A 27,403-nucleotide genomic window follows, 5' to 3' on the forward strand; every position below is an offset into this window, starting at 1 on the left:
TAGGCGATGATGGAAAAATAAACATAAAAGTATCATTATCAAATCAATACATTCATTGCTCCACTCAGAATCTAAACAGGGTGTGTGTAGTGAAAGTCAATTATTTTAAAATGTTATAAAAATTATTATATAATACGGATGTATTATCTACGCATTTTTGTTTTACATATTAGTTAAGACTTAAGGCAAGCAAGTATATTATATACAAATATACAACTTTAACTTTGATTGGAAAACTGTAAGGGCTGTAATAATTCTAGTTTACATATAACTTTGCAATATTGTGTTTTGTGATAATATTTTTTTGATTTAATTATATTCACGTGATTAAAAATAGTCAACCTATACGATACCCTGCTACGGATATGATATATCAAGGAAAATATATCTACAAAATATCAGATTATAATATAGATTCTATATTACGATGACATCAATTGATTGAGTTCAAAGCGATAATATTTCAATTTGATATATTTTATAATAATTTCGGTGTTAGTTTCATTTTATCACGTCTTAAATTTCCTAATTTATTTTAGATTCTTAATGCGTATAGGTACTTATTGTAATATTGTAATTTTGATTTCTTATATTGATGATCCACGTTTTGTAGGTACCTATTTATAAGAAATATAATTTAAAACTAAATCGTTTTTAAACAATCATGTATCGTACAGTGCATAATATTTTGTTAGTCATATTTAAATATAAGTATACCTACTACTGAATAATACTTGAATGTGTTGATTTTGTAGAACAAACCATTAGTCATTTATTTCACAACCCGTTACCGCAAAGTAATGATTTTCTATTCAATAATAATTTCTTGACATTAAACACCTATATCTGCAACTAACATTAACCTCCCCAATCGGAAATCGACAACGGGCGCAACATTGCGCCACTACTGACTTATACTGGCACATTACTGGCAGTCAGTGTCGGCCCAGTACTGGTGTATGTCTGGGATGATAACACCGTTCAGTACTGGTATATCAGTAATGGGCCAGTACTTATGGTCGATACTGTCTTTTAGTACTGCTATAGTACTGTATTTTAGTACTGCTATAGTAATGATTTACAATAAGGGCTCAGTGCTGGTGTATGTCTGGGTTGATAACACAGTTCTGTACTGGTAATCAGAAATGGCCCAGTACTTATGGTCGATACTGTCTTTCAGTACTGCTATAGTAGCCAGTAGGTAGTAGGTACTGATTTATATTTACTTATTCTTCTTTATATAATATAAACAACACAAGAAATTATTGACTTATTATTACTGTTTTTATTATTAACAAAATATAACAAATGGTTAATGTATTACATATATATATTAGTTTTGTACCTTACAAAAGAAAAAAAATCTACATTCAATTATTAAATAGTTTCACTCATTTTAATTTTTTTATACAATCTTTCTTTCTTCCCGCCTTCCCTATCCTTTGCACCTGAAAACCAGCGACTCAATTGGCTAGCAATTTCTTTATGTTTTAGATCCGTACATTTTGAAGTAAGTGCTTCTAAAATAAAAATTATATTGTACTTTAAAATAATCTTACTATCTTAGATTGGTTTATAATGAGGTGATCGTATACCTAGCAAGTGTTTATATGTTTCTGTTGTAGAGAAATTTAACTTCTTTATTCCGTTTGTTTCTCTTCCAAAACCACTATACATAACTTGAACACTTTTTGACATGATTTGTGGGATCACAACTGTCATATTGTCAGATAATTTCACAGAATATTTGATGTTAATCGCCATGAAACATTTCTAAAAAATAAATATTTAACAGAAATTAAATGACATATTATTAAACTGGATAATTTCAGAAACCTTACTATTTTTTTTATCAACTCAATGTCAGTTTTCAATTGCTTCTCAAAATCTAAAAATGATTCCAAATCTAATGCGGGAAGACCAACTATATTTTCTTCTTGCATAATTTTTTCTATTAAATTTGTGTTACTATTTGTGGCAATTAATGTTCTTGTAACTTTTGCTTCCTCTCTTATTGAATATAGGATACTTCTTTTGGCAGATTCCAAATTTGCTTGTGTTACAGATTCTGAAGCTGTAGTAGTTAAAAAAATATATACATTTAGTAAAACTTGGTAGTGATAAGTAGTAGGTATATAAATCATTCATTTAAAACATTTAATTAAATATCAAAATGGAAATCCTAGTTAATTTATTTTTTTCATTCATTGTAGTATGTTTTAATAAAGAGACCAGAGACCTTAATGCAACATTTAATTATTGTCTAAAATATGTTATATTTTTTCAATTTTATCTAATTATCTAACCTCCCAAGGGCTATTTTCTATAACAAGAGCACTCACGATTTGTAAAATTTTACAACAGTTCAAATAATAGTAATAATAATAATAGTACATCTATTAAATATTAATATATTAACTGTATCACATATCTTAATAATTTATGGACTGTACTAAATAAAACTTATTGAATTTACAAATTAAAATTTTAATTGGAAATCATTTTTTAATTCTAGAAAATTCAATACATTTTTTCAGATAAGAGAATAAAATAAATTATAAGAAATAAATAAAGTATTTTTTTTTCCTATTGGTATCCTGATAATGATTCTAAGTTATAACTAGTCAATAGTTTTTGTTATTAAAATTTGATGTTATATAAATAAAAGACTTATTATTTTTATACACATATTTCAACAAATAAATTCAATTTCATAATCATAGGTATTTAAATTTTAATAAAATATACCTGCTGCACCGCATGTTGGACAATATTTACTTTGGATATTATGTATTTTTTTGCCTGTAACTGAAAATTATAATTAATAAACTACTAACTTAATTTTTATTGTTTCTTTTACCTATTGTATTGCTTGTTGTTGGCTGGACTATATAATGCTCTGGTTGTCTAATTTTACTTTTTTTTTGGATGTCGTGTTTTGCTACTTTTTTTGGTGGTATAATGCTTGTTTGACATTTCTCTGAAAACCATAATTAATGTGTAATGTGTTACAATTATTCATTAATGTATAAATTTTAATAGAATTTTTTTAATAATGTTCAAATGTGAGTAATATGAACTTTGATACAAAACTATTAACTAAATGAATTTAATTGGTAATTTTAAAACAGTAGTTTTGTTAAAACACTGAATTTACTTTTAGGTTTTTTGAAAAATCTTTTTTCATTTGAGTATGAAGACGATGATGAATTACAGTCATCAGAATTGGAGAGTTCTTCGGAATTATATACTTCTGACTGTGAACTATTGTTGTAATCTGTTTTAAAGATTATATTGCTTATTTTATTATTATTATGTATATGGGTATATTAATACATTTTAAATTATATTATTAAACCTATATTAATTCAAATTAATTACCTTTGTCAAAACTTTCAGGCATAAAATTAATTTTGCTCCCACCAAACTCAGAAATATCATTCAAGCAGGCTTTTAGATCATTTTTATTAAATTGTTGAGGACCTTCTTCTTCTTCCGAGCTGTTGACAAGTTCTTCAACACTACTCTGAATTACAGTGTCAGAAAATGCTTTTTCCATCCTTCTAAGTCCTTGTTCATAACTGTCTAAAACATACATTTTTAATTAACTTTATATTTCTAAATATATTTAGATATAAATCTTTAAATCTTAAATAGTTACTTACAAGCTTCCTTAACTACGGTAATTTTAAAGTCATTCCATGACGGGTCACATATCATTGATTTTTTGCACATCTTGTTTATTTTATGATATTCATTTTTTTTTGGATATTTACAGTAAATTTGTCCGTCTTTATCATGAGTCCATGAAATAGGTACAATATCAATAATGTCTTTTCCTTGTTTATTTTTCTCATCAAATTTAATGACAAGATGGGTAATGATATTTTGATAATTTGCCATAGCACCCTATAACAGATATTGGAATAGAATTTTTTCACTTATACTATCTTATATTGCATTTATTTATACTTATACAAATGTTGAAATGAAAAGATTTATTTATTATTACAAATTAATTAATAGTAAAAAAAAAAAAAAAAAAAATAGAATAAAAATGTCTGACATATTAGTAGTATTACATAAATTAGTAAACTATATGATAACTATAAATCATGGAGAAATGTGACTGTAAATGTTTCACTTTCATTTTCAAATAAAACACATTTTTTGTCAATATTTTCCAAAGAGAAGATTGTCTCCTTCGTAGACAATTGTCCTAGTTTCTCAATTCCAATTTGTGATGATTCACAGGGGAACATGAAAACATCATTGGCTTTTTTGAATGTAAAACCATAAAAATAAATATTTTGTTCCTCTTTTCTGATATTTGAAATAGATAGAATTTCACCAGAATCTAATTTTACAATATTATTAGGTCTTGATGAACTTAATTCAACTCCATACAAAATTACACTTTTCAAATTGATTTCATGATCATGAGAATGACTAGGGTTAATTATAAGGGACTGTTTTCTATGTATAGTATTCTTTTTTATAGTTTCCAGGTTTTGTTTTTGTTCGGATACTCTTCTAACTAATTGAGATAGAGAATTATTTCTTCCTTTGATTAGTCTTTTAATTTTACCCAAATAGTTTTCAAAAGGAAATGCCGAAATTGAGGATAGATTTGTCTTGGAGTGTTTTACGTCATCTGCCAAATGAATTAAATTATGATTATTCATGATTTGAGAGTCTAAACCATAAAACGAAGGAAGAAGCTTAAAAAATTTTCTTAATAACTCTCTTGCATAGTTGGCATGAATAATACATAATTTAGTGTCATTTAGAACTCGACATGCAATTACCAAGAGTAAAAAATGTTGGTACATTTTTTTTGGCAGAATGTCATACAGAACCAGTGACCCACAGTAGTGTAAAAAAAAACGATACTGTGTAGCTTTCCAGTGTTTCCATTCATTTAAATCATACTTTTTTCTTTGAAATTCTTTTGGTACAAATCTTGTGAATACCTTTAAATTTGAATTTAAACGTTGTATATTACTCGGAGAAAGCTTGCACCTACGATTAACCTTTTTTGTAGTGCCAAGCCATTGTTGCAATAACCATTTCATTATACCTAAGTACAACAAATGCATTGAATCTAAGTAGACTGATTTTATGGGATCAAAGTCTGGAATGTCTAGCAATATTGATTTAAAGTCCAAATGATGCTCTTTTTGACGCTGACTTCTAAAAGACCTTTTGGTGCGAAGTCTAGAATTCATGCAAGGATATACTCTTTTTTTGTTATTTGTTATTCCTCTCGTTTCACACCGCTCACATGCATAATACCCTCCATGGCCTTTACACTGTTTTATAAATGATCTTGCTGGTGTGTCACAAGAAAATCCAACGATTTCTATTCTAAACATTTTTTGATCAATCATTAATCCATTATGCACTAATGTTTTTATTTCTTTAATAAAATCTGTTAAAAAATCATTCACATTTTGGGGTTTAGAATCACCACTGTATACAGCAATAATAAATGGTTTTGTTTCATACTGTTCATGAAGTACAAGTCCTAATATTGGCCAAAATTGTTGATTTGAGCTGTTATATAATGGTAAGCCATCAATATTAAACAATAATCGAATACTGTTTTCAGTATATGTGTCAGTAACCATTGTTTTCAATCCTTCTTCAACACCAAAATATGCATAAGATCCATTTGTGTTTTTCAAGCTTTTCATTATTTTAATACTGATATATGATTTAGTTTTTAGTAACCCAGCTGCAGACTTTGGTAAATTATTATAACAATTTTCAGTCCGTAAAATCTTAAGCAAATCTTCAATCAACTCAACTGTCATATTACTTCTATGTCTTACAGCCCAGTTTTGTAGTTTTTCACGGAAAGTAGGTATTGTAGAAGTTAAATTTGGATAATTATCTGGAGAGCTGCAATTAGGTGATCTATTTAAGAAGTCCAAAGATGAATTTGAGCTGCAATTAGGTGATCTATTTGAAAAGTTAAAAGATGAATCTGACAAGTAATCCAAACGACTATCAAAATCATCATTACTGGAATTTGAAGGCTGAGGGTCATTTATCGAATTGCAAATTATGTCAACTTCCATTGACACATCAGCAGCTATTGATAAGTTTGAATTTAATTGATTTTGTTCAACCTCTGATAAATCATTATTTGATTGTTGAGCCAACTGTTTTAGCTGGCGGTGTTTTTTAAGTCGATTATATGCAGAACACATTTTTGATTTCAGTTCTTACACTAAATAATTGGGCAAGTTATTAACAAATAAGTAAATAGGACATTTTTGATTTTGCTAGGTACCTACTAAATATTAGGTATATATATATATATCATTAGGTAATACTTTAGATGTTATCAATTAAAATTGATGTAACAGTGATCAGTAATAAATAATAATATTTTATCAATTTATTTAAAGAAGGCAAAGAACGCAGTAGTTTGATAAAATAAATAAATAGGTATATATGTATATTAAATAATAAAAATAATAATAGCAACAGTTTATGGCTACTCGATCACCCATTAATTAGTTTATACCAATTTTTTTCAAAAAGTATTGCTAAAAATGTTTTGGATATACCTATATTTTTAAATAAATAATCAAAAATATACCCACTACAGGGTTGCTACTCATTTTTTTCTTAAACAAGTTAGAATAATGAGTATTATTTTAATTTAGATGAATTTTTTTAATCAAAAATATAAAAAAATACAATAGTTTTTTATATTTTCATTTTTTACAGTTTATTATTAAATTATATAAATTTACAAGTTATAACATAATACCTAATAGTCCTAACAATTTTTTATAATACTCACAATAACTTATAGTTACAACAGTAGGTAGTAAATAAATATAATTTAACCAATAAATATAATAATTAGATTAAGACTGATTAACACTATATTAGTGTATTCTACATCATCTGCTATATGAACCAAAATTATGGCTGTTCATAATTTGTGAGTCAGATCCATAAAATGAAGGAAAGAGTTCAAAAAAAATTTTCAGTAAATCCCTCGCATAATTTATATAGTCAACACATAATTCAGAATCATTTAAAATTCTACATGCAACTACCAACAGTATTTTTTATAAAATTAAATAATAAACAATTTTCACAACTTTTTATTTAATACAGATTTAATAGAATGCTGGTCTGTTACTTTTTTCCCTGTTATATTACTGACCTATAAAGGTACATACTTCAATAATATAGGTATATTATATATTTATAAGTTATCCAGACATATAATGTTTAAGTTGTGTATTTATTATCTAAATTAATTCAATTTTGAAAGACTATAGATACTACCTACATATACCTACTATATCTAGGTACCTACATTTACATTTACAAGTTGTACTAATGTTAGATTTAAACTAACAAATTAATATACAAGCAAGCTTTAAGTTAAATTAAGGAGGAGACCAACTACAATAATTATTAATTTGTATAATTGTGCATACTCACATAAATACATTTTTAAATTTTAATAATCATAAGAGAGTAATAATGATAAATAAATGAAAATTTAGTATACTGGACCGACACTATTTAGAATTACAATTATTAATATTTACAATTAATACAGTTCGATTATATTGAATTAACAATACAACATTTAATACATACTTATTTGTTTATATTATTATGAAACCTATTATTTTTACATTGTTCTATTAGTTCTGATTTATGAACAGTGAGTTTTAGTACGAAGTTACAATTTATAATATCCATAAAAATAATGAGCAATATATTAATTTAAAAAGTAGTTAGGTAGGTAGGTACTTACCGAAAATGCACCTGAACAACTTTACTGTTGAACTTTAATGATGTACCATGTGTCCATGTACGTCGTTAGTAGGCAGATTGATTTAAATTCACACTTTTACAGAAATACGGTAGAATTTTCACAAGAATAGCAAATTTAAAAAAAATGGTAACTGCAGTACAAGCGTAGTCTGTACGTATGTGTGTAATGTGTATCGTCATTAACGTGTAAGTCGTGTGAGTGTGTGAGTGTACGACCGTTTCGCCGTGATCGAACGATAATACATGGGCAGTGCGGCGTTCGGCGGAGGCATAGAGTGGTTATATGGTTTTCCCCAAAAATCGGCTGATTAACAACAACAAATTTCTATATTTATAACAGAAAACATAATAATATACTAAACAATTTAATATTATATTGTATATTATTAGTATATATATAATATTATTAACACGCGTTGACTGTGGCACAAGTTGAACGTTGACCGTCCGGTGTGGCACATTTGACTGTCCAAGAAAAACGACATATTTCGAATAATTTATAATAGTTAAATAATATAATAAGTAGGTATTTGAATATAGATAGTAATATCATAATTTGACATAAATTTGTTCGATTCCATGGCTAATAATATATTCATACATTTAAATAAAACAATTAATGAAGTACAAATCGCTTTTAAGTATTAACCTAGTTAATTATTGATATAATTGTAATACCATACAAGTTTACGACACACATTTGATACACTGACACAAAGACTATGCAAAACATAAAACACTGTTTTAAAAACAATTAAATAAAAGCACAAAGTACCTGGGGTAGATCGTATATAAAACTATAAAATAAGTATTGTATTAGACTCTAGAACAAGCCTTAAGTTAACTAGGAACAGTGATTGGATTTTGCTGGCATATCGATTGGGTCCCGTGATATGCGATAACATTGGCACAGCTACGGCAAACACTGGCTGTCCCTTGCTTGAAATTAAAATAAAGTCCGTAAAATGCCAGTACTCTACCAACGTTGGCACATCTACGAGGAACAGTGGCTAGCCTTTGCTATAGCATATCAACTGATGCCCGTAATATGCCCGTATTACGCCAACGTTGGCACAACTACGGCTAACACTGGCTGACCCTTGCTTTAAATTAAAACAAAATCCGTGAAATGCCAGTACTCCACCAACATTGGCACATCTACGAAAAACCCTAGCTGATCTTTACTAGCATATTGATAGTGGCCCGTAATTTGCCAGTACTAGATCGCCACTAAGCTACCAGTGCTGGTTTTCCAGTACTGGTGTAGTACTGGATAAAATAATGGTCAGTACTGTACCCGTAAGGGCCAGCCATCTGTTGGCTGCCAGTACAGTCGCAGTACTGCGCCTTTTGTGAGTGTTGGCGTAACACATAATTTTCCGATTGGGTCGTGCACATTCAAAACAGGTATCGATCTATAATAATGCTAATACAAGTGTTGAACTTGGTTATTATTATTTTGTATTTTGTTACATTAACATATTCGCCTTTTTAATCGGTAGGTATCTGTGTACGATAATTCGAGATGACGGTACCTCGTAAACGGTTCGTTTGAAACGGCGTCCTTGGTCGTTCCAAGGTCTGATATCGTTTTGGTCTAAAGAGCAATAGCGAAGGTAGTGGAACATTGGGTACCTACTTGATCAAGACCATCGAAATCCAACGAATTGCAATTTATTGTGAAACCGTATCGGTCAAAGGGTTCCTATGCAAAAACATATATATATATTAACACATATTTAATTTTATTATAATGCGTATATTGTATTGTATAAACCGTGCTCACAAAAATTCTCACGCAGTATTATGCTATGAGTACTTACCATCGATAATTGTTAAATTTTCTGCTGAAGTATATTTGTTACGTAATATTTTTTCATTGGTTGACATCTATTTGTTATAATTATTTTTATTTTTGATGTTTTCTCACCGGAGTAAAGATGCTCGAGGACAATCAGAGAAATCTGAGTGTTTCAGATTTTATAATATCCATATTATATACACTAATGTAGTAATGTGTCGTGACGTCGATTTATTAAACATACTTATAAGTTATAGAAACATTGCGTCATTTTAATTGGTTGTTGTTATCATACTATAATAAATAGTAGCATTAAGCAAATTGCTTATATTTTTAACATTTTTAAATTTTTAAATATTTTATTATACTTTATTATTTAAGTTTTACCAATTAAGTTTCAAAAAGATTATAAAAACTATTAATTCTTATATTATACGAAAAACCAATTAAAATACTTACTAGGCTTTAAACTTTATAATTCAATACTTTGCACTCAATTACGAATTTCGTAATAAAAATAAAAATATATTATTTCCTTAATATCAAACATAAATGTACCTATATAGGTACCAATGTTATCGAATATTTTACAATACTATATTTAGTATTTATCTACTCGATTTGTATCTATAAAATAATATGATATGAAGAGAAGTTATATACGAACAGTAAAAAATAACCAGTTGTATATAAAATACGGATTTTAATTTGTTACAGTTTACTGAAATAGTATATGACTTTTCTTAAGCGTCGATTACATTGAGCGAGTTTACAAGCTGATAGTTGGCAAATTCACTATCTGCTAGTAAACTCGCCTAGTGTAATCATGTTCACTAGCCAACTAGCAGATTGTTAACTATCCGCGAGTAAAGTTGAAAGCTGGTCTACTTTATTCGCTACTCGCTGGCGTTTATGGTTTCAGTGTCGACAAAATGTCGACGGAAATTGTACGTGCGGGTGTCATTATTTTAGCTAATGCTATCAAAAAGGAGTTAAAAAAAAAAGAAAAGCGGAAAAGGCAAAGAAATATATGGGTGAAACAATGGATAGGCAGACGCGAGATGTATGGTGCATCGAGCAGTTTACTGAAAGAGTTGAAGGACGAAGACGCTTCAGCTTATCGCAATATTTTGAGATTAGACTGTACCCATTTTGAAGATTTACTGAAGATGGTAGATGGAATGCTCAAAAAAGAAGATACAGTTATGAGAATGGCAATCCCAGTAATCACAAAACTTGAAGTAACACTACGTTATCTAGCAACTGGCGATTCTTTTAAGTCTCTGCAATACCTTTTTCGAGTTCCCGAATCGACTATATCGATATTTTTGCCTGAAGTGCTATCGGCGATTTCTTTCGTCCTTCGACCATTCATTGAGGTATGTAAAAATTAATTTAAAAATGCCATTTTAAAATAATTTCTATATTTCTTGTAATGTAAGATAAATTGACACAAGACTGAAATAAAAAAAATAATATTTGTATAACTAATACATTAGTATTTAAAATTTGTCTCAAATATTATATTACAAGTATTTAAGTAATATTCGAATACCACAAATTTTTTTTAGTAGTATTCTATATACTTTTTCAAATTGATTTTAAATACTACTCAAATATTTTTTTTAAGAATTTTTTTAAACAGTTGTAGGTAGTTACAGGTATAGGTATGCAAAATATATTAAATTACATTCTAAAAAAAATACATAAACCACTATAAATAGGTTAAGCCCCCCTTTACCATTGAAAATAATATATAAAACATGATTTTCAATTAATTTGCGAACTAAAACAGTACGTTTTTTTAAAGAAATGTATTTAATAAAAATATAGTTACAATATTTATATGTAAATATTTAGTATTACAGCGAACTTGGTCCAAATGTTTGAAACATAACCTGTTTTAAAACATCATCGTCATTTGAGGAGGTAGACAATGAATAGTCAGAAGATGGTGAAAATGGGACTGGTGAAAATGGAACATGACTTGCTTCTCGGGAATTTAAATTAACTGTAGGCTCCAAAGATGTTAGCTTAGAACGAATGATAGAATTCTGAATTTCCTGTTGTAGTAAAATTGCTTGTCGCTGCGGCAACTGACGAAGCTCGGCCGCCACAAACTTTCCGAACTGGTCATATGGCTTCTCCTCTGCTGCAGACTGTGCAATTTTGTCCAATTGCTGAATCGCGACTGATATTTCAGAATTTGAGTTTTCGTCGGATACTACTCGTTTTTTGACCCTTTTCACTGATGCTGCTGGTGGTCTCATTTCTGTTGATTGCTTCTCTTTGTGGAGTTCTTTTGGGCAGCTGCTTTCGTTGTTAGACACATCATATTCCGAGCAGTTTTGACCGTCCTCATCTGGCTCTATTTCTTCACTGTTTTGCGATAGCTCCTAGAAATAGTACAAAAATGATAATGCACAAATAAAGTAGATTTATTAAATAAATTTCGCAACGATGAGTTAATAAATAACATAATATATTACACATATATATTTATTTTTATAATATTTATTATTTATTAATAATATGTTAACTGATTTAATTTATTAATCTTATTATTTGCAGGTACCTAAAGTAGTTGATGAATGGAAAGAAATCGAAAATAAATTTTCCCAACGTTGGAATTTCCCTAGATGTGTCGGGGCCATTGATGGGAAACACGTAATTATCAAAAGACCTCCTTGTTCCGGTTCAACCTACTTTAATTACAAAAAAACCTATAGCATCATATTATTTGCCATGGTTGATGCCGATTATTGCTTTACTTATATTGACGTAGGTGGCAATGGACGCGCAAGTGACAGCGCAATATTTAGAGATAGTACTTTAAATATTGCAATGGAAAGTAATACTCTTGGAATACCTGACCATGCTGTTATTATTGGAGATGATGCATTCCCTTTAAGAACAAATCTTTTGAAACCTTATAGTAAAACTGGGCTAAGTGATATGGAAAAGGTATTTAATTATCGTCTTTCACGTGCCAGAAGAGTTGTTGAGAATGCTTTTGGCATACTTGCATGGAGATTCAGAATATTTTCAAGACCAATAGATTTAAAACCCGAAACTACTGATAAAGTAATTTGGGCAGCTTGCAGTCTTCATAATTGGTTACGAAAGACTGCTCCAGGAAATTACTTACCTTCACAAGCAGTAGATAGAGAGGATTTAAATACTGGAAATATAACACCTGGACTATGGAGGGAAAATGCAAACATTTTGCAACCTATTAATAATTTAGGCAGCAATAATTACAAACGTGCTGCTGAGGATGTCAGACGAGCATATGCTACCCACTTCATAGAAGAAAATCCTCTGCCGTGGCAGTGGGAGAAAGTTGGAATAACAATTTAAATAATAAATATAAAATGATCTGTTAATTATTATTAATTTATAAATACCTAAATATTCATTAAAAATAAAAATTTTTACTCACCAAATTTGATTTGCTATTTCTTGTACTCAAAACCTCTGACAAATAATTTGCTTCGTTAAACCAAGCAAGCTTTGGTGAATAAACTTCTTCGGTACCACTTCCACTTTTCTTGCTTTTTTCAATTTTGTGTAGTTCTTGTCTGTACACATCTTTAATGGATTTGATTCTAGCCTTCAATTGCTTTACATCCATTTCTCCAATTAACTGATTTTCATTAAGTTCATTATAAAAACGTTGGAAAATTTCATTTTTTAATTTTGTGTTGCAATAGTCTTTATCTTTTATATTCCATAACAAATGGTACTGTTGGTACACATTAAGAAATTGTATAATATTACTTGTGTTCCACTTCATTTTAACAGTAGTTACAAGCAGAAATGTCGATTAAAAATCGTAATATTAGTTTAATTAAAACGTAGGTACCTAATATTCACAACGGCAAACCGCCTCGGGGTAGTACACGTGGTTTTTACTCGCTAGCTAGTTGGCTACTGAGCGAGTAGTACACGTTTTGCGTGTAATCATTACAATCGCACTAGCCGACTAGTCCGCTTCTTAAATAGCCAACTATCAGCTTGTAAACTCGCTCAATGTAATCGACGCTTTAGATGGATGCAACCATGGTTATAAAAGAAAAAATAAAGTTCTAAAAAACTTCTGTTGATACTTATTCAGGATCATTTTGTTAATTAGTCTCATAAAAATCGATGTTTTAAATATATACTATATTGTGGTTTTTAATGCCTTTTTTCCTATTAAAAAACCAGGAACTGGTGGGAACTGTTCATCACAATACTGTCACCCATTCCTGTATCGTTTATTCACCAACATAGAAATGTATACAAAATTGGGGGCTGGTTTTTAATATTTATTTAAATTTCTGTACAACGAATGATAACAATAAATATTTTATTTCCACAAATTATGACTAATAATAAGTTACATTATTTTCAATCATAAAAGTTTATAATAAATATTTTGAATGGTACATATATATTATATATCATGTCTCCACGCAAGCTTTTGTAACTTATCAAGTTTTATTTAATATTAATTGTAACAAATTTGTTTTTTATATGGAAAATTTCAAAATAATATATTCATCTTTTTTTTCTTATGGTACCAAGGACCGGAGAAGGAACTATATGTTGCCAATACTTCTCCTAAAGATTAATCTTCCTAGATATTCTTGAATCGACTTTGTTTATAATTAATTAATTAATTAGTTTAAAGTTAAACAATACCACTCTGGTGTTTTTTAAGTACTGTGACTATAATATACTTGAATAAAGAGTATCAATTACTGCAAATACAGGTTCTTTTAATTTATTATCGCAAAGACAAGAAATGTTATCTTGAATTGTATAACGGACAATAATATAAATTGCTGTATTAAACAGTAGTTGTTCCATTCATTATTTTAAATATATACGTTTTACTATAAGTATAGTATATAATATAATACCTAGTACCTACTATTAACTTTCATAATATTTTTAATTAATTAATCATACTTTTTAAGTATACTTAACTATTGGTTAATTAATAATAAATTAATTAAATAATTTGATCTAAACAATGCGTTAAAACTGTGTATCCATTGTTTAAATATATTTATAAAACAATTTTGCCTTGAAATCTTAATAAATCTGGTATTTGTGGGATGTTAGAGTAATATTTTATACATAAGTACCTATGTAAATATGACAAACATTTGTTTTTAAGGTATTATTCCTATTTTCAAAAAACTTTGGATAAAAAAAAAAAATAACTGACAAGTTTGCTCTAGTTTTGATTTGGTTACATTTCCGTCATTTAGCTACACATCAATGATCTTGATCAATCGGGTCAAACCTCTATCAATGATTTCTTAACAACACTACGTTATAATGTATAGTTCTATATAGCTATTTTATATAGGTTGAAAAGTATTTATTTTTACCATTTTTTGCAGTAATACTAAAAACGGTCATGGTGGATTTCATTCATTTACACGTTGGTTGCGGTGAATCCGGTGGGTTATTTTTTGTGTCCAATCGTGTAATGATTACTTTCTATCGGAAAAATACATAGAATTTCATTTTCTGCGGCCTAAACTCCGTGGTAGCAATTGTTTGGTGGAAAATTATTTCTTATAGTTTTAGGCGTTCGTCGCCAATAGGACTTTCACGTTCCAGGGTTGATCAACAACAATAGCCGATGATAATTGGTGAATTTCACTGTATTTTTATTCCCATTCATACAACTACTGGTTTCTATCAATAGATATTTTTCGTTTTGCATTTCTCTATCTGTCTTTGTTAAACGCTCGGGCTAACCGATTTCCATGGTTGCGCAATTGACACGGGTAAAATCATCATTCACCGATAAAGCCCTTCCGCCCGATAACTTATTTTACCTCTATGTATGAAAGCGAAAAGTAGCATTCGTTTTAATGTTTAAATTTGTTTAAAGATCTAACGTTTAACATTGATCTGTTTATCCATTACAAACTTACTTACTTACCGATTAACAAATGGTTTTTAAATATTATATTTATTCATGTCAAATACCCATTATAATGATAAATATTATAACTATCAAGTAAACATATTATATATGTATTTCTAAGAAAATCAAATATTTGTAAATAACAATTAACAACTACTATCTTATAAAATATCTATGTCTTTTAAATTTTTACTTGAGAAATATTTTTCAAATACATGTCATTAGCTTACAATAATTCACTAATGCTATAATATTAGGGTTATCTTGGTTTATGTTATGACTTTCAATACGTGCTCATCATTCTTCTTTCATAAAACATGAACAGATTATCAATATTGATATAAAGTATCGTCTATCACATACTGCAGTTATTTTTGGTAATGTTTACTGAAAACTATAACGTATATCATATTATACATACATTATATTAAATCATATCATTTACTATAGTAAGATTAATTTATAATAAATTTCCCTTGATCTTGATATAATATGGTACTATTCTATTCGATCAACATCATGACGTGTTAAAGTTATTTAAATTACAAAATATATTTATTAAATATATATATATATATTCCGAGTAACTAATCTTATTGTAATATGGTAGGTCTCTTAGATTTACTAATGATATTTTCGTAGTATTTAAAAACATTATGCTTAATATTTCCTTCATCGGTAATTTAAATATTGGCCATTGATAAACGTTGAAGGGGTTATAAAACAAATATAAATTTATATAACCAGCACACTTAATTCATCATAATGTGTTTTTTCAATTTTAGTAATAAAAAAAGAACTTATTTGTATAAATTGTTTTTATTATGCTAATTAACATTTAATTATGATTGACATAGGTAATATTTTTATGCTATAAGTTAATTTCTCGAGGTATTTTCATTGAATGAAACTGTTTTGATGTTTATTATACAGTAATTTTTATTGCGTAACGCATAATGTTTATGTAAATATCAAAGCACCGTATTTATTATTTACAAACTTACAGATGAAACTAGCAGTATATACATATTTACTTAATAATAATAATAGTTAATACTGAAACTTATACTTAACTATTATAATTGTATTAGATGAATCGGGCATACCTATTTATATTAGAGTTAAAAAAATGGTAAATAAGCATTTATTAAATCATGACTTGTTCTGAGGGGCGATTGTAAACTCTCCCGGGTTTAGTCTAATACTACCTGACGGGAACATGTAAACTCTCCCGGGTCTACTTCAGTACTACTAAGCTAGCTGGGGAGCATGAGGTATTATTCGTTTTACACAGTTAGAATTGGTTGAGCCATTATAGTCGATATCATTTTAAATATTTAAATTAAAAATACTTAAACGGTTATTAAATATTTAAATGACAAATACAGGTTAACACAAGATAAATACAAATTAAATACGGTAATAAAAATTATAATCACAATCTCTGCAGTGTAACTAATTCTTAGGGTAGAAATAATATATGGTATATATATGTTTTGTATCTTCATTGTTAGTTTATTGTTGTTTAGTATTTTAAATTTACTTATAAATGTTCGAAAAATGACTTCTGAAGTACTGCTGTAATTTAATACCGTTTGCATAAAATTTATAAAGAGGTGCCTTAAAAAGAACTTTTTTTTAGTCTCGTGAAAAATTTAATGTTTCAAAATATAATACCGTGAAAATTATGTGTAAAGCCTATATTATCATATCTATAAAAGTATCTGCGTCAATATAAAATATCTCTGAATATTTGGTGCTCATGGAATTTCAAAAATATCGTGGTCTGGTCTAATTATGTCGTAATTTTATAATTGTAACTACTATATATATGTATACAATTTTTTTTCTAGATATTCGATGGCGTTAGTTTTATAATATATTACGTTTAAATTAAATGTAGGTATGTTGTTAAAATATTCACTAGAATGAGATGAGGTCATATTAAAATTTAAAGTATATCATTTCCTGCTAGGCACAATAACGACATTACAGTAATGTATTTTTTGTCAGTAGGACGAAATCTGCGTGCTGCGGCTACTGCGGTACTACCGAAATAAAGCGATGACATAATGCGCGCGCGCGTATACTGTGTATACAATATACATACACAAACACTCACTCACACACATACAAACACACGGGCCTCACACATAATATTCGTCAGTAAATTTAATAATTAGGGAAAACTTCAAGTTGCGCAATATGACCTATTGTATATATTCGTCGAAACACCATGCAGTCGACGCCTGTGACACAAAATTTCTCTTTTCCGCCGAAAAACAATACTGTATAATAAATACTATAACTAAACAATATTATGTCTTTGCCTAACGATTTTATTTCATTTTACTATACAATGATGATAATAATAATACTACTGGAGTTGCTGTTTTTCAGTATTACTATTATTACTTTTTTATGTATAATATATTTTATAATTTCTGTTCTGTAACGTTTTATGTTGTGATCGTGAAAAATCATGTACCTCATGTATACAACGTGGTTTTTATTATTTTTATTCCCTATCGAGTGGTATAATAATATTGTTTGGTGTAAGATGCCTACTGTGTTTTGCATTAATACTTAACTCAAATACATTTATCTTGTATGTGCTAAAAGTTCGCTAAGTTTTTCATTATTGTGTACAATGGTGCATTATCACTATAGTTCTCTCTTTCATCAAATCGAATAACGCTTTGAAGAATAACTTCAATTACCGTCAGTTACGCATAACAATGGCCTCCTAGGTTAATTATTATGATGTTCATTGTTTTTATTTCAATCCAAGTCCATTGACCTACGTTCATAGTGGTCTAGTCTCTAGTCCATACAAATATATTATATTTATTATCACTGCCTGGTATTTGAATATTCATTATTTACAAGTTATATACTCTTAAACTTTTAATTCCTACGATTTTTGTTTGTTTTTACTATAAAATCGGTAATGCATGAATTATATATTTGTCCAATTTCACAAAATCTAATAGCGTTAGTCATACGAATTAATACATTATTATTATTTATTTCATTGCGATATATTTCAATGTAAAAAATATCGATCGTAAACGTGTATACTTAAGTAACATACAAGAATTAATTATGTTAACGTCCTCGATAAGTAATTGTATACAGGCCTTAAATCCATCAAGTAGGTATACATTTATATTGTAACCTCTGGTCGTCAATGAGTATTATACAAAAAAAAAGCGAATTAGTGGATGTCGCTCTGTTGTACAGTTACAAGTATTATAATGTATAGATAATGTCATATTTGTATATATGTATTTGTATTACTGATTATTTTGTGTAATATTAATATTATGAATTATGAAATTAAATGTAAAGTTCTAAACGGGTTCGTTATCAATTTTAATTATTTTATTGTTTGTATAAACAAAGTTTTTTTTCATAAATAAACATCGAATTGGTTATATACGCTACAACATGTTAAATATTTTCATTGAATATTTTTTTTAATTTTAAAACAAAAGTCCACATAAATTATTCATTAATATTATTAAATGTTACATACGTCTAGTTTAATTTATACTCATTACATAAAATTATAGTTCAGAATTCAAAGATTAAGTTTTGTTTAAAAGATATTTTTTACGCTTATATATATAATAATATGTATTATTTCATACTGATCTATCTGTTTATATAATATTTTAAAGCACACATATAGGCAGTGATCAATAAATTTTACTGTATAATAAATTATTAATGTACAGTTGTGGCTTGTGAATATTAATTAAAAGTTTTAGGTGTTTTTATAAATTGTAGATAATTTTTTATCAATACCCTATTAAAAAGACATTATAACGTCAATTTCTTTTGATACCGTCAGATTAGAATATTTTAAAACTTGATTCGAGAAAGCTGAATAGCCTCAGGGTTATATAAACAAAGTATATTGTATATATTATACTGAGTGATATTATATAGGTAGTATTTGATGTAGTTTAATACCTCTGATTGCAATCTTAAGTATAATGTCCGTCCGTACTTGTAGGTATCTAAAACATGTTTAGATGTTATCCTATATAGTATATATATGTTTGTAATATCGCAATTCTAAAAATATACGAGAAAAAATGAAAAGCGAAAATATGTATATTATTATTATATGTAAAAAACGTCGTCATCATCCTGAAATTGCCAACTGCGTTATAACATTGTTTTCGTACTAATCTAGTTTTACTTATTTTGTCCCGAAGGGCAATCATATATATTTTTATGTTAAAAAGAAATCGTGAAAATTAGGATAATGAAAACTAAATTATATATCTGTTATAATAGTTTTTATACGCCTTATTTATGGCATTACTAATTCTTGAAGTATTGGAAATCATTGTTAACCGCTTGAGTAAGCTGACGAAATTTAAAAAATATTATAACGCGTTGAAATAGGTACTTTTTTTTACTGAAAACATTGTCGTTTCTTTGAGTATACTTCCAACAACTAAAAATACGATTTGTTGCAATCAATACAAAATATTAAATTACTCTAATCATAAATCTCGTTATTTTGATACATGCTTTCGTGAGGCAGTAGAATATTTCTATTTTAATTTATACAATAAGAAGATTATTAATTTTGTTAGATGGTTCCTATAACTGGTGATTCATAAATTTAAAAAAAAAAATTATTATTATTATTATTATTATTATACGAGTATATTACATAACTATATCAATTTTTCGTAAGTAAAATATACATTTATTATAAATACATTGCGCGTATAAACCAATTTCTTAAGCTACGTCCACACTTGAGCACGCACATACCGAGCATTTGTGCTCACGCCGGGTCGGCTCGCGTTCGCTGTGCGTCAAAATCATGCAAATTTGTAAAACGCACACATGCTCGGTCTGTGCCTGTGCTGTGCGTGCTCAGGTGTGGACGCGGCTTTAGATACGATTTTTTACTGCAGATGTTTAATATATGTTTAAGTTTACAACTAGTTTTGACAGATAATTTTATCACTGTTGTATGTACGTTTTGATACATGATTCTTATTGACTTAATAATGCCGGTTGATAATATATTAATGTTAGACGTTAATCAGATTTATTTATTTATCACTAATAAATATTAATCTGACAAATGTTAAATAACAGTTATTTAATTAAATTTCTTGGCTTTTATTATTAGGTTTAAGGTTTGGATGGTTTTATACCTATTCGACATTTTGTTGATTTTATTCTTAAGCCGTTATACATTTTTAAAAAATCAATTTTTTGTTTGTTTTTATATCATTTTATAAATTAATATTATACGGAGTAGTAACATAAAATTGTATACAAATATTTTAGTTACATATTTTATGATCCTTTTTTTATAAAACCCAAACCAATATGGGAATTAATAAAATGTATTGCCTAAAAGAATTATCACTTATATTTAATACTAATCAACATGAGTATTTAACTCATGCAACTTAAAATTATATTTATTATTAAATTAAGTTTGGTCATCAAATTTAAAGACCTTGGCCATGATCCAGACGTTCTTACTGAAGACTATTAATTTCAATATATCTTGTTTTTCTTACAACAAAATCTAATTTATGATGAATTTTTATAAATCTAAAAAAAAACACATTAATGCGCCAAACGTACATATAGCGCATGTTTCCACTTTTCATTTATATTTTTGGTTTTGTTCTCACTAATATGTGGTCGAAATTGAAGCATTTATGCTATTAAATGTCTGCTTTTGTTAATACTGTTATAATTATTTAGGTAGGTATAAGGTCTGAATCATATAGCAGATATTACAACTGCATATATTTCATTGTATTGTATTATTAATAACCTTAGGTTAATTTGAGGTATTATTAGTGTTTAATTGTATTTTTATATGAAGATTATGTTATTAAATTGTTTTGAGGTTTTATCATTCAACATTTTGCAAATTAACAATGCTCAATAAAAATGTGTTCTAACAGATGTCTATCATTTGGTATTTTTCAAATAATTCATCAGAGTGACTTATTTAAACAATTGTGTAAATGGTTGTTTGTTAAATTTCCCTTAAGATATTATATAGTTAAACGTTTTGATATATTCGATTTCTCTTGCTGCTTGATTTTGATGCGATATAACAATTGATAATTCATATTTAATTTCAATTTTTTCATATTTTAGTTACATATCTAATTTAGTAATTTTTATTTGATGTAACTAGTGTGGTAATTATACAATATTTACGCTGTTATTACATATTTAACCAAGCTCTCAAACCTTAACCTATATAGAAGTAATGCCAACACCTTGTTCATCAATTAATACAAATGACGTTTTATTATGTTAAGTCTAAGGTATCTTTTCCATATTTTTATCAATATAGATTATTATATTTATAATTGGGCTATCTCCAAAAAATATAATTAAAAAAGTAAAATTGGCTACGCTTAAATCTTTTATCCCTTGTAATTGTAAGCCTAATCCTAATTAAACAATTTTTTTAGTCCAGAAATATTAACACATATTCTTGCAGTGTCAAATACTTTAATTAACGACGATTAAGAATTCATTAAAATATATTAAGCGCGTAGAAACAAAAACGTATAATAATACGCATGTATCCTTATTCCTTTTTCGCGGTTCAACTGTTCTTGTTCTTATTACATAATCCTTATTCATAAATATTATAATATAATATATTAGTTTTCGTGATTTGTGACCATAGCTTATGGTTATGAGTTATGACTATTAAAATATAGCTTCTTAATATTATAGCAAAACGCGTATAATAGTGTGATAATAATGCATTTGTACATTTATCGAAATTAGCATCTGACGTGCTTCAGCTATGATGTTTCCGGTCTGTTAGAAACTGACGGTAATTCGGTTGTTTCTGGTATTGTTGTAATTTTTATTGTTTTGATTCGCACGGGTTTGTTGCGACAAATATATGGAATATTATTTTAGACGGCCACCGAAATCGTATATTATAATAATGTAGCATAAATATACGTCCACTTTAGCTGTATAGTATCAGGAAAATTTTATTCAACATTATGTGTGTGTCGTGTCGTGTGTGTTTAAAGTCTTTCAGATTTCGATTATGCTTTTTTTCCACATTACGCCGTAGCTGGGCAGTGTTGTTGAATTATAATAATAATAATGGTATATACCTTTATATATAAAATACATTAATACGCATCAACATATATTTACACATGTATATATACAACCGGTTTACCTACCACTCGGGTAGAAACGAGTTGTGCTGCCGGGTTAAGGCCTCGCAGCAGCCGTCGTTTTCTCGCAAATATGCGCCGTGGCATTAACAATAATAATAATAACATTTCCAATTTACGAGTATGTGTACGAAATTGAATCGCTTTTCATACCGTCCCTCGTTATTTTATTTACTACAATATTATATTATATGATACATTTTTTATACCCGAACGTATAGAGAGGTATGGTGTATTGTAGTATATAGTTTCCGCGCCGAGTAAACTAAAAATACCTACAATTATGAAAAATCGGACATCGTGCCAGCCAATTAATAATATATGCATCCACGGCAAACGTGTCAGTTCATTTTTTTTTATATAGGATGACTGTTTAACGTCAAACTACAATTTTCTTAAGTTTGCGTAGTTTATATTTTTTTCCACAAAAAGTTGAAATAACAGACCGGTTAGCAACCAGTTATTTATGACTGCTGAATGAGTTTTGATAGCCATTTAAGTTCGGAATGTGCAGTGAAGTGGTGAGCTTCATAACTGAAACTTCGTGAACAAATATTATTGTCGTTACGAGCGCCTATACCAAAATGTACTGATTTTTGCAGCTTATCTGTAAAATTTAAACGCTCTTATACTTTTCTATCTCTATTCGATTTACAATGTTTATACATAAGGCGTTTTTACTGTTTGCAGATACTATACTATACCTACCTATTATGATACCTAAAATATAGGTTATCGAAAAATTGTGCATTAACAAAAAAATTATATTGTAGTGCAGTATTTTGCTCCGTAATAATGAGCAAAACTTGTGTAACTTATAGGAGTGCCACTTGCTGTGTCTATGATGTATGCACTACGTATATAATATATCAAGCACAACAGGAAATGCTTGAATGCATAACGGGCATTTATGAAAAATATATAGGTATCACACTATCACGCATATTATAAAAGAGAGTTAATGCACTGCAGAAGATATTTCGTGGGAGGTATATACGAAAGGTACCTAACCTACCTTATTTATTTATTTTATGAACCAATCCGTTTTTTTTTTTTAAATCTATGTTTTTAACATTTTCATAATACCTATTATTGATGTGTTTATGATAAACATTAAACATCATCTGCATATAAAGTTTAAAACGTATTGAATTATTATACGTAATAAACTAATAGCTAATATTTATATAATTCTTATAATATGTTCATACAATTATTTATTCATTATTTAAAATCGAACCAGCTTCTATATTACTTATATAATATTTCACATCTGTTTTGCCCTATTTTTTTATTTCTTGTTAGAAATCTAGCAATGTGATAAAAAATCGTATTTTCTTCATTTATAATTTATTCTCTAGCGTAAATAATTTAAAATTGAATAAAAATAATAAATATAATAATTTGGACTACTAAAAATAAAACTCGTTTACAGTAGTACTTTTCGATCCAATTGTATTTAGTACAGTTAAATCAATTGTTGGTTACAGTATATTATAAAAGTAAAAAAAAAATAAGATGTAATATTATGTTATTAATTTATTATGTGATCATAAATAAGTAAAATATAGTTAAATAAATTAGTTGCGGCTACGTAGTATGCGTTATTTATTATTATATTATTTATAACAATTATAACATTGTAATGTTTTAAAATAGTAAAAGTCAGAAACGAAACCGATATAATTATAATTTATAATTTGTTTATTAGTCTATCAATTTTTACCATAACGAAATTGTGCAAAGGATATTATAATAGTTATTTTATTATTATCTGTTTCTATGTGTTGAAATCGTTCGCTCTATGATTATAATATAATATACTTTCCGTATAATTGTGGCAATCATCGTAATATATAAAGGAAATATAATCATACATGTTGTTTGTATTCGATTTACACAATATTATGATACGTAACTCGTGCACGCCACGTCCACATGGAATAATTACTATTTGTATTTGGTATTTGTCAGGATAATATATACCTATTATTATTTTTTTTTTCTCAGTTACGTTGAAAATTACCACGATTACTTCGCATTTGTATTTTTTGTTTGTGCAATGTGTAGCTATGTACCCATATAATATAGGTACAGTTACCATTCTCTTGCTATCTGCACGTCGTGTTTGTCATTCTGGCAATAATAGTGGAACTATCCATACATACAAGGTCGATCTGGGTAGGCAACAGACTAGTCAGTGATCTTAAAACTCCTGGCCATCTTTTACCAAAATTAATAAAGATTAGTTATTGTTGGTTAGGTATGGCACAGATATAACCGTATATAGGGATTTAATTGGGAACGAAAATCGAATAAGCAAAAATAAAAAAATAAAATAAAATAAAATGTGTTTTTCATTAAATTTCGGTATAAACATTTTGCAATGTGTATTATTCAGCGTTTAGAATTCATCATATTATAAGATGTATTTTTATCTGTTTCCATATTTTATTCTTAAAAATAATGTAGGGGCAAATTATATAATATAATACGTCCTACAGGCCAGTCCACAATCGCTGATTAAAAGGATTGGGCCAATCTGCCCCTGCTTATATATATTACGACATAAATGTATATTAAGAATTATACGTTGTATACAGCTGATACAAGTGTGTAGTACCTGTATAATAGTTATTGGTTAACTTCCTCTTAAACAAAATTTGGTATAACTACTACAGGTTTACATTTCGCCAATATTACTTGGTATACATATTTTTAACGCAGGATCGAGATTTTGTAAAAAATATTTAGATCTCACAAAAACTCGGTACAGTTGGTGGTGGGTTTTGTACAATATTATATACCTTGCCGCTACAGTAATAACAACTGTGATACATGTATTAATGTGTAACACGATAGGAACTGTAATAAATGGCCTGACGACCGACACGACGATTAAGAGCCTGTGCGGATCGAATTTCTTATAATATTATGAGAATGACGATCGCTGAAGTTCGTGATTTATATAACCAGTGCCTTCGTGTGATAGGGAGGTACATACATTGACCACATTATTATAATTATAGGTACGTTCGTTATAATATGTATACCTTCGTTTTCTCACCAATCCACACACACGCACACACAACCCCCTCAAAAGAAAACAATATACCTACGACTGCAGTGCCTACCTATATAGACGACGATATTGAATATTATTATTCTCTTCAGACAACGCGTTTTAAAAATATGATGTGTCTACATGTGCACGAGTATATCCGTTGACGAGATTCCACCGAGTACGATTCCGTGACGTTTGAAAAATAATATGTGATATAATTTATACATAACATTTTTGGCACACGCTGACCTTTTCTCTCGACGTACTTTTTATTGTACTAATAGTAATTTGTCGATAATTTTTACAGTACTAATTTAATAATACATTATCAATATTTTAATCTGTTTCGACTGTATGAATTAACCATTATTAATGTAACAAATATATTGTTTAGACGAACATACTTTGTTATGGTGACAAATTGCATTTTTGTTAAAGTTTAATAAGACAATATTGTCATTATAACAGGTTGATTTTTTTATCAGTGTTACATAATATGTACGCGTATAATATATTATAAAATATTTAATGTAACACGTTATTGTTTGAGCATTATAATAATAATTTGTCCATCTCAACTTTGTCCCACAGGCTTAGCGAGTGTTATTTTGCCAACAAGGGTTCGACGGCGGTGCTGTGTTCGCTCACGTCGCACCAGCAACAGCAACCACAGCAACAGGCTCGTCGTAAAAGACACCATCACCATCACTCGCTACACCCGCACAGACATCAGTCGCTGTCCGCTCCAGCGTCCAGTCGACTGTCCGCGGGTGAAGACGAAATGCAGACCCGTGCCAACGACATACAGGCACATCTGCAGTCTATGTTCCACATACTCAGACCTGATGACAGTCTGAACATGGTAAGTTTCGATCATATAGATAAATAAATTAGAGGATAATTACCGTTTTGAGTATAGGTATATCATGTATTTATTTAAAAAATGATAATGTTGCATTATAATGCTGGGGTATACTTCGAATTGTATACGTGAAAACATAGGTATAGCCGTATAAAATAAATATATATATATTGGTACATTTTTAAAATTATTCATGTACCCGATTGTACCCCCAAAAAATGTTAGTTTTGCTTTTATTATTTTCTCGCTGATTAAAAATGACTTATCTACTGCATATACAAAAAATTGATGACCCTAGTGAGGATCCATGACACTCCCCCCCCTCTTAATTATCCCTTAAAAGTAGAACATCGTCCTTTAATAATTGTATATTGTTGTTAAATTGTATTGAAACACATCATCCACAAAATCCTGTATATACAATAATATATATTGTGTGATGTGGATTGTATTTAAATAGTATAATTATCCTGTTAGGCAATGCATTCAGAAAAGTACATTAATGTGTCCTGCTATATAATTACACTCGACCGAAATCCTTTTACCTCACGATTTAAGATTCGTGTGCAACCTTCACAAGGAGACAGACGATCGTGGCTTATATTTTGTTAAACGTGCAAGTTAACGATTTTAAATACATTTAACATGTACCGTATATATTCTCTATACCCACAAGTTTTTTTTCTACATGTGCGTGTACGAAGAAAAGTGT

At 28.5% G+C, this 27,403-nt stretch overlaps 4 protein-coding genes across 6 annotated transcripts in view; 1 reads left to right on the top strand and 3 right to left on the bottom strand.

Annotated features, from left to right (window-relative positions):
• The window catches only part of ssh (Protein phosphatase Slingshot), an 83,825-nt gene that overhangs the window by 22,976 nt on the left and 33,446 nt on the right, over positions 1 to 27,403 (top strand). For both annotated transcript variants that reach the window (XM_015523859.2, XM_015523858.2), the window contains exon 3: positions 26,421 to 26,691. In XM_015523859.2, the coding sequence (XP_015379345.2) occupies positions 26,421 to 26,691 (271 nt within the window). The remainder of the gene's footprint in view (positions 1 to 26,420; positions 26,692 to 27,403) is intronic.
• LOC149056199 (uncharacterized) lies at positions 1,263 to 9,194 on the bottom strand. 2 transcript variants are annotated; one of them, XM_089226801.1, is made up of 9 exons: positions 7,796 to 9,194; positions 3,666 to 3,909; positions 3,382 to 3,585; positions 3,158 to 3,277; positions 2,861 to 2,980; positions 2,749 to 2,802; positions 1,842 to 2,074; positions 1,596 to 1,773; positions 1,263 to 1,520 (listed from the first exon to the last, which is right to left on the bottom strand). In XM_089226801.1, the coding sequence occupies exons 2-9, from the start codon at positions 3,901 to 3,903 to the stop codon at positions 1,378 to 1,380; spliced, it is 1,290 nt and encodes a 429-aa protein (XP_089082927.1). In that variant the 5' UTR covers positions 3,904 to 3,909; positions 7,796 to 9,194; the 3' UTR covers positions 1,263 to 1,377. The 2 variants fall into 2 exon arrangements, with proteins under 2 accessions (XP_089082927.1, XP_089082926.1); XM_089226800.1 differs by having other exon boundaries at positions 2,749 to 2,808; positions 7,796 to 9,193.
• On the bottom strand, positions 4,102 to 7,782 carry LOC149056200 (uncharacterized). The gene has a single exon (XM_089226799.1). The coding sequence runs from the start codon at positions 6,213 to 6,215 to the stop codon at positions 4,107 to 4,109; it is 2,109 nt and encodes a 702-aa protein (XP_089082925.1). The 5' UTR covers positions 6,216 to 7,782; the 3' UTR covers positions 4,102 to 4,106.
• Positions 10,840 to 13,660, bottom strand: LOC149056201 (uncharacterized). Its single transcript, XM_089226792.1, has 2 exons — positions 13,059 to 13,660; positions 10,840 to 12,012 (listed from the first exon to the last, which is right to left on the bottom strand). Exons 1-2 carry the CDS (start codon positions 13,410 to 13,412, stop codon positions 11,479 to 11,481), a joined length of 888 nt encoding a protein of 295 aa, XP_089082918.1. The 5' UTR covers positions 13,413 to 13,660; the 3' UTR covers positions 10,840 to 11,478.

This window comes from Diuraphis noxia, unplaced genomic scaffold (assembly GCF_037042655.1).
Source record: "Diuraphis noxia isolate RWA-SAM2 unplaced genomic scaffold, SU_Dnox_SAM2 contig0004, whole genome shotgun sequence".
NCBI classification, from domain to species: Eukaryota; Metazoa; Arthropoda; class Insecta; order Hemiptera; family Aphididae; genus Diuraphis; species Diuraphis noxia.